General features: G+C 33.6%; 1 protein-coding gene across 1 annotated transcript; it reads right to left on the reverse strand.

The window, feature by feature from the left end:
- Positions 1-4,670: 4,670 nt before the first annotated feature.
- LOC115967516 lies at positions 4,671-8,121 on the reverse strand. The gene is made up of 3 exons (XM_031086626.1): positions 7,611-8,121; positions 6,121-6,359; positions 4,671-5,532 (listed from the first exon to the last, which is right to left on the reverse strand). Exons 2-3 carry the CDS (start codon positions 6,355-6,357, stop codon positions 4,885-4,887), a joined length of 885 nt encoding a protein of 294 aa, XP_030942486.1. The 5' UTR covers positions 6,358-6,359; positions 7,611-8,121; the 3' UTR covers positions 4,671-4,884.
- Positions 8,122-9,322: the final 1,201 nt, after the last annotated feature.

Below are 9,322 nucleotides of genomic sequence, written 5' to 3' on the forward strand. Positions count from 1 at the left end.
TAATTTTTGTAAATTGATACCCTATAAGGTCATACGCCAAATAATATCTATCTCCCTCTCTTAAAAACAAGATATAAAATTAAAAATTAGATTTTAACTTTACTTGACTATGTATCATATATCCAAAATAAAGAATTTTTTTAAATTGTAATATATTTTTATTAATATTTATGGTTCAGCTATGATATTCAATTCTCTATATGAAATTAACATTAGTTTAGTTGGTATTATTCATCAAATTTTGTATTTAATGTATTGAATTAACCTTGATTTGATTAGTATTAAATAATTTTTTTATTAATATTTAAATATTAAAAATCCCGCATAAAATTTTTCACCTTAGGCCCCAAATAATGTTGGGCTGCCCCTGCGTAGAAGGTATGTGATAAATATAGAAGCTTCCAAAAGAACACCATGTTTGTTGAATAAAAGGCCTCACATGACACTATGCTTCTTCTTCATCAAATAAGAATCAGTCATCATTAATGAAAGATTATTATGTTCCCTTGAATTTAGCAACTTTAGGGAAGCAATTTTTTACGTAGGTTGCTATTTCTAGAGGAAAACCATAATCAATGCATCATTTTTGGGATGGACATTGTTCAATGATAAAGAACATTAATGCCTAGCAGTCATAATTGATTTTCCTCTCATTTAGTAGGGTTTTGAGTTCTTAAACATCACTATAAGAGCAAAAGGTATCCCAACATGAGGGGGGTGGATTAGATCAACTTATGAAAAAAAAAAATACAAAACTTTCCTACACTTAAAACATACTTGCATATTAATATGTCCTAGCTCTTTTGAACACTTGGTGGATATGAAATACTTCCTCATGAATTACTGCTTAAACAAATAGGGGTGTCTCTTTCTTTTTCATCAAACCCCTTCTATTTTTCCCTTTTCCCATTGAAACTAATACTCAATTTTTTCAAGTTATGAGAGTTGGTTGCAAGTGTTTTTCTCTCTTTTGCAGGTTTGTTAAGTATTGCATAACCTCAAGATGCGCTACTAGATTTCTTCAACGTAGAGGTGTGCCATTTAAGATAAATCTTATTGAGATACTTTGAATTTCACTTGCAATGAGAAGCACAAAATCAATAATAATGTAGTTGGGGAGACTCAGCAGGTGGGATCAAAGTATTATTTCAAAAGGAATTTTGAAGTTTGAATCTTTTGAAATGGCTCATCTAAGAATTGCACATGACCTAGTACATATTTTGATGCATAATGGCTTAAGAGTTTTATTTGGTTTAAATTTTATTTTGATTTTATTTATGAATTTAATGTTGTAAAGATTACATTAAATGATAGCCTTACCAAAATACCAAGTGAAGACATTTATATTTATAACAGGATTTGATGATAATTTTGTATAGAATTGAGGTGTTCATATATATTACAAATAAAGTCTATCACCTAAGATCATTCAAATTACAAATGAAGTGTATAACCGATCAACTCTGGCATTCTTTCTTATTACTTTCTATTTGAATCCTCTAAATCACTTTCTATTTGAACATTCACTTGTCATGGGACTTATGGGGTGTTGATAATCATGCTAATCCTTAACACACCCCTTCAAGCTAAATGGTGGTGAAACAATATTGAGCTTGATTTGTAGAAGTGAATATTTGGAAGAAAATACGAGCTTCGTAAAGATATTAGATTATTAATCGGAATTGTTGGTTACCATATCTCTTACACATGGAAATCAATTTCAATATGCTTGTTTAGCATGCAAAATTGGGTTAGAGGAGAGGTAAGTGACCCCAATATTATCATACCAGAGTATAGGAGATGTGGATAGAGGAACATGAAGTATGACAAAAGAGATTGTAAACATTTGACTTCATCTACAACATTTGAAACGGCCCTGTACTCAGTGTCCGTTTGACATGGATTATTTTTGTCAACTTATTTTACTATTTAGCTTATCTTTGTTACTATTCATAGGTCCCGCTGCACTTTTTGGTACTATTCATGAGTCTCATTGTACTATTTCAGTTAACTTTTATATTTATTTACCGTACTTTTAGTAAAAAGTTTTCAGTTTCAGCAAAATAAGCTGATCCTCAATATTAGTACTTGACCTTGCAATTTGTGACTTCCTTTTTGTAGCTCCAAGAGATGAGATTCTCACAAAGAGAGAAACAAAAGCCCCTAGATTCTCAAAGTGGGTGTTTCGCACAACCTCAATACCAAGAAAGAAATTGATACAACCTAAACTTTATAGTAAAATTAGAGTGCAAATGCAGAAACAACTTATCAATAGCAGATAAATTAACGTAAGTAATGATAATAGCATACATAAATATCAAGAAATAGAAGGTAAATTCTCTGTTTGGCCTAAATGTGTATGGATCGAAGAGAATGATATAGATCCCCTGAAACTAAAGTCAAGCATTTGTGTGGTCATTTTTGAAAACCAAGCTCACATAGCACGTTTCAAAATTGTAGATAAATTTTTGCAATTTTCATATGAGATGTGGAAATTGGGCATATGTAAAACCTTTGTAGTTGGGCCATGTAAACATCTTCAAATGATTTGTTGTGCAAGAAGGCATTATGAACATTAATTTTTCTCACAAACTATACAACAATTAAGAGAATAGTATTCATCGTTGTGGGTTTGATAATAAAGCTAAAGGTCTCACTGAAATCCACGTTGAGCTATTGGTGGAAGCCTTTTGACATAAAAATCGCCTTTATACCGCTTGATGGAACCTTAGGCACAACACTTGATCCGCAACACCCATTTGCAATCAATTATATTGCGAGCAATATCTAAAGAGACAATAAGCCATGTTGATTTGATTTTGGATGAGTGCATCAAACTTTGAGTTCATGGCTTAATGTCATAAATGAAAGGTTGTTAGTGTAAATTTTGGGTTTGGTGATGTCATGTTTGGATTGAGTGACCATTGGGTGATGAGAAGCAAAAGGACCGATCAATAATTGGGAAGTGATAAACGAGAGAGGTTGAGCATCGTAAGGTAACAGGTTATGATGAGGGAGAGAATTGGGAAATTGAGGACAAATGAGAAGTAATGGGTTGTGAGGGGTAGTGGACTCGAATCAAAAGAAGTTTGCACTTGGGCTTGAGCAAATAGCTTGATAATAAAAGTAGAAGAAAATAACTCTAATTGGTTAGTTATAGATAGAAAGGCATTGACGAATGACGTAAGTTACCATTGATATATGAATGCAAAGTCCACTAATATGCATCATGGCATAATTGAGCTTATTTAAGGAAAACCTTTATAGATATGGGAATGGGAGTGGGAATGTAAACCTTTATAGATATGTGGACATTACAATTCTATTCTATTTCTATTCATCATGGCATGAAAATGAGAAGTTTATGTTAAATTTCTGTTTATCCCAAAAGTTTAAACTATCAGAAAATTGTGAGTTTAATCACTTAACCATAATTCTAACACTCCCCCTCACTTGTGGGGGTCCAACAAGTGGGAATTTAACATTTTAAATGGGAGGTAGAGTGAAGACAAGAATCGAACTCAGGATCTCCTGCTCTGATACCATATTAAATTATCGATTGTCCCAAAAATTTAAGCTATCAAGAAAATGTGAGTTTAATAACTTATCCATAATTCTAACAATTTTCACTTATATTGGCCAAAGAAGTTGCAAATGTTTCTCAACATATCTTTTTTTTTTTTTTTTTTTTTAAGATAGTTTCAACCTACGGCATTCGCTTCTAATGATAGATCTTTATCATCAGTCTAAGACACTAATCAGTTTTTGGTATAAGCGGAGATTGAACCTTAGATTTCTTATTCAACAATCAAATATTTTATCAGTTGAGCTAATTGGAACCAACCTGAACACATCATCCTGAATACAAACACTCTCAACAAATTAAACAGAAGATAATGCGTAAATTCTCTTATCTTTGCTGTCCTTACAGACAATGTCAGAGGCACAAAATTATAGTAAAAATTCAGCAGAAGTAGAAGGCAAATATACATTGGCATTTATAGCTTCTACTATCTGAATTGTGATTGTGATGAAGGCACGTAATGCAAACAAGGTAACACATATTCCCTTGATAGATATATCAAAGGCTAAGTCCCTACTCCCAAGCAAAATAGGGCTCACTGTTTCAAATTATTTGATTTAGACCCAGTCGATATGCAATCACACAAAGACAAGGATTTGGCAACAATTTTAAATTTCCTAAATCCGCACTACTTTCTGCCCCATGGATCGTGACACATTTTAGGTAATATTAGTTGCGATATCTAACAGTAATCATTCTCATTTCCACAAACAAAGCAAAAAAAAACATTCTCATTTCTCAATGCTGTCTTATATATGTCTTTTTCAGCCCACTTGCAGTGGATCCCTTTCAAAATAACCATCAGAACTTACTAAACTCTTTTGACCAAGCCAGTCTCAACTCATTATCAGTGGCTTTGATGTACTTAAAAATTCCGTACTGCATTATTAATTGGTTGATTATTTGATTAAAAGTCTTATGCTGCTTTATGTAAAATCTTATGTTAAATACCATTTTTGTTCATTGAAATTTTGCAACTATTTTCTCATCTGCTCATGAATCACAAAGTTGCTTTGTTTTCAAAGTAGGATTAATGCTGCATAAACTGTGAATGTCTATCATGTTGCATGCAATGCAAACATCACAATTAACCAATGGACAAGACAAGTAGTGTGACAAGGATGGCTAATGAGCTATTTACAGCAATGTACACCCCAGATATAGGTGTGTTAATTATCCCATTATTAGAGTAAGGAGACAACTAATTCAGATATCTCAATGCATGAACCGTGTAAAATACAATCGTCCATATACAGGCAAAAGGATAAACACAATATCAAGTTCAAATCCATGTTCATATCCTATTTGAGCTTTAAACCTTGGAAAAGCCAATGCGGCCGGTTTGTTTCCTGATCAAATGCAGCACTGGAGCTGCTCATGGGGGTGTTGGGGTCACTACAATCCTCTCCTCGGTCCGATTTGAAAGAGGCAGACGAATCAATCTCCCTAATTCCTTTATGGGACGAGGAATCACATAATCCTAATTGAGTTTTTGAGGATTTTGATGATGCCTTCTTGCTCAAGCAACCTCCAATGCTTAATGTCAGCTCTACTTCACTATCTTCATCAGAACCAGCAACGCTCATCTTATGACTGCTGGTGGGCATCTGGGAACTTGGCCCTGCTTGGTCTTCCTCAACGGCACTGACTCCTGTGGACCTGTCTTCCTCAGCAGCAGGCCTTTCAAGATCAAATCCCCTTGCCATTTTCATGGTGTCTCCAGAGCAACTGCCACTTCGCTCCCTTGAGTTTGGATCGTCTCTCAAGCTCTGAATTTGGAAATTAAATTCACTTGTGGTTTGCATTGATGGATGGTGGGAGTTAATGAAGTGAGCATGGCTTATATCTGAGCTAGTCATGGAACTCCAATATCTGTTTTGTTTAAGTTCTTTTTTCAGCTCACCCATTAGCATCTTCTGCACTTTGTAGAGTCTGTGCAGTTCCTTCACCTGCAACTTTCAGTTTGTTATTACTAAGCTAAATAGCACCAATGACAAATTCTTGCAACTACTACGTTTTTAAGTGATGAACAACGGACTAATAGGAAGCTTGAAAGGGTCAGGATTTTTAAGAAGCCAAGTCAGTGTCATGGTGTATAGAAATAGTTATTTATGGAAACATTATCAATACTTTATAAAGAGGTGGATGGTGGGGCTCTTAGAATAATTGACAACATCAATAATGTGTTTCTGGTAGTTTAGCAGGAAACAAGAGTTAGGTTTAACATAGCTATTGATAAAGTTGGATGAAATACTTGAAAGTGTTGATTGTGATGTCAGTAAACCATTAAGTCAGTATTTTGCAATTTGTTTATTGATGGAATATATGTGGAAGCCTGAAAGGGGAGGCCTCCATTATTCATTTCACAAAATTACAGAATTTGACACCAAAAAATCTTCATACATATCTGTAGCCCCATGACTATCAGTTTGTGTAGATTCATATGAGTGAATGTAAAATTTGCAATACAAATTAATGGCATCTGAGATTTCTTAAAAAAGTTAAAGGTTTACTAGCTAATAAAAGATTCATAGTACCTGGTTTTTGAAGACATCTTCATGCATCTGCATTGTCTTTTTGATGGATTCTAAGTTGTGCTTTTCTAGCTTCCTGTCCATGGAGTCCTCAGAGCTGTCCACTACAGTTGTATAGCAGTTCCCCTTCAGTCCTCTATTCTTGAAATGCTCCCAGTCATCCACACAATGCACAGTAAAGCTGTTGCTGTTTGGTGAGGTTGCTAAGAGATTGACGGCGTATTCAAGTCTAGTCCCCATGTCTGAAATATCAAATATATAACTATCAATTTGTTTCTAATTATGAAATACATCAACATACATTTTGAAACACAACAAAAATTTTGGAAATTTATTTTTTCAAGATAATGATACATTCTAAAGAACAAGGAATAAGAAATTGAATCCACTTTTTTTCCTCTCTTATCTTTCTACATTTCAGTGGGTTGGGTGTGATTTATAGGAAGTCACTACTACATGTAAGGTGGAGACAGGGTTTGATTGACCCCAAGTCTATCTGATGCTAAATTCAAGCACCAAGGACTAATGGAAAAATCTGATCATGTTGAGTCATCTCCAACCTTGCCCCAAGTCAAATTTGATTGCAAAAAAACAATTCCAACCCATCTGATCATTCCTCAAATTCACTCGTGCTTTCCTTTGATTTTTAACAGTTCCCTTTTATTTAGTTTGCTACAGAAGAGAAATTGTGGAAACAGGGTCTGGGTTTGGTAGTACTAAGCAAAGGGGGAACAAAATGAAATATTCAAAACTGCATAGGGAGCTCCAAATCCAACAGTTGGCAGACAATGAAGAAGGGTGAAAAAGAAAAATGTGATGTGGCAACAGTGATACCACAAATGGTATGTGGGTCTTTCTTTCTCTCACACACTCTTTTGGTGCCACCATCACTGGTCATAATAACAGTGGTCTTCATCTCAAGAAATTGTTCTCAAAAAGTGTCCACTTCTTTCTGTTTCTTCCATAGGCCTTTTTGCAATCCACATGATCAAATCACATAACAGCCAAACTACTATCTGATGATGCTCTTAGAGAGACTTAAAAGCAAGAAAAAATTATTAATTAATAAACAGTAAAAGAGAATATGAGATAGAGAGATTCCAGTTCTCATGGCAAATTTACTATTTAAGAACTATCATTTCAATCTTAACATCATTTTGTACTGTTAATTATTTAATAGAAAGATCATTATCACTTTCAAACTTATTGGCATACCTCCTATGCATGATACAGCAATAAACATCACCATCTTAGTCCCCAGGCCTTATTAAGTGGAAGGATTGAAGGAACACTAACATTTAGAAGTGCTACTACTATCACATAACATACACAAGTACACAAAAACTTAGGACACAAACAAGCAAGAACTTGCATTAAGACCTATCACCAAACTTAAAAGACTTGTCTTTTATGTCATTCAGAGCTCTTCAAACACCTGATTCATCCCAAACTAAGACTTATATAAGCATGAAAACATGTATAATTCACGTTACCGGCGATATAAACTGGGCTGATCGCGATACTCTCTTAGGAGGCTCATTGAGCATGTTCCTCCTTCATGCCACTGCTTTCACCCATAAGCTGGTCTTCTTAGTAAACTAGAACCAAAAAAATGACTAGCCAATTCTGTGATGAATAGTAGCTGTTTTATTTTGTGACATGGACGGAGCAATCTAAGCAGTGCAACTATGGTGAGGCCTGAAAAACCAATCGTTGACACCTCTACACCAGCAAATCTATTGGCAGGCCAATACCTGCAGTCTTTCAGTTTGCTTAGAGAAAGAACAAAGCACCTTCTTCACTAAAAATATATATATATCAAAATCAGAATCATGGTTGTTAATAATTCAGGCTTGACAGGCTGTGAATGAAGGAAAGCAAGAAGAAGAAAAAAAAAAAAAAAAAAAAAGCTGGACTAACAATGTTCTTGTGTGTGTAGGCGTGTATAATATTTTGAGAGAGAGAGAGATATTATAAAGTTAATATTGTATTGTATATTGTATATTTGTGTTGTACTGGATAGTAGGAGAAGATCAAAGAAAGAAGGAAGAGGGGGACCCATAAATTTATATAATAAGAACAAATGAGACTACTAAACATGAGCCAATGTAGGCCAGTGAACAAGATATTCCAGACAAAGTCTTGCGGATATCAAGATATGCATGAAAATTATATGGAAAGCTGGTGCTTCTTTCCTACAACAATACCACTCTTTTTCCATACATTTTTCTTTTTTTCTTTTCTCTTTTTTATTTTTTTTTATTTTATATATTTTGAGGAAATTCAATGATTCTGATCCAATTATTCTCTCCGTACTAAACATTCATATCTATTATTTAGTCCATTGTTGTCATTCAGATTTTATCAGAGTACCCAACTTTCAGGTGTTGGGATCCCACTGTTGTTTTTCCCTTAGCAACTGTAAAATTTTTGTTGGTCTTGCTATATCAGCAACCAAACCACAATAGTATAGTGACTATGTAGTTCAAACATGGCTTACTTAGTTACATTTTATGAAATCTAAATCTATTTTTGTTGATAGAATAATGGTTATTATAATTAAACTTATTTTTGGGACTGTACCTAGTTTATCATGATAATAGAGTAGATGATATTGAATTTGAATTATGTATTTACTACCTCCCATTTGAAAGTAAAAAATTTTACATGCTTGGTTTCCTTTATAGTAAGGAGTATGAACCCACACACACATAATTTAAAAAAAAAAAAAAAAGATCCAACATTTCGTAATTACAATTTATGCTTTTCTAGATTTATTGTAGTTTATTACCTATGTATGTCTAACTTTGAGAGAAAAAAGGAAGTTAATATTGTTAAATTTTCCTTTTGCGTGAAAAGGCATCATAAATCATATTTTTCAATTTGAGCATGTATCTAGTTTTTTGATTTTTTGTTCTTTTTTAAGTATAACATTGTTTATTTCTATTAATTATTTTCTTTTTGTGGGTATCATATTGAAAAAGAAAAACTTTTCACACTTGTCTCCTTGTGTCTGCTCCATAACTAAAAAAGCATCACCTAAAATTTTCCACATGTACTTGAAAATTGGGAAATGGGTGATGATGCCCTAGTTGTTTATATGTATATCTTAGGAAGACCACAAGACAAAAAAATTCCACATTACATAATCATATGATTAAAGTGTAGAAATTTAATAACAGTATAAAAAGTGTTAATAATAACA

Source organism: Quercus lobata, chromosome 11 (assembly GCF_001633185.2).
Source record: "Quercus lobata isolate SW786 chromosome 11, ValleyOak3.0 Primary Assembly, whole genome shotgun sequence".
Lineage (NCBI taxonomy): Eukaryota > Viridiplantae > Streptophyta > Magnoliopsida > Fagales > Fagaceae > Quercus > Quercus lobata.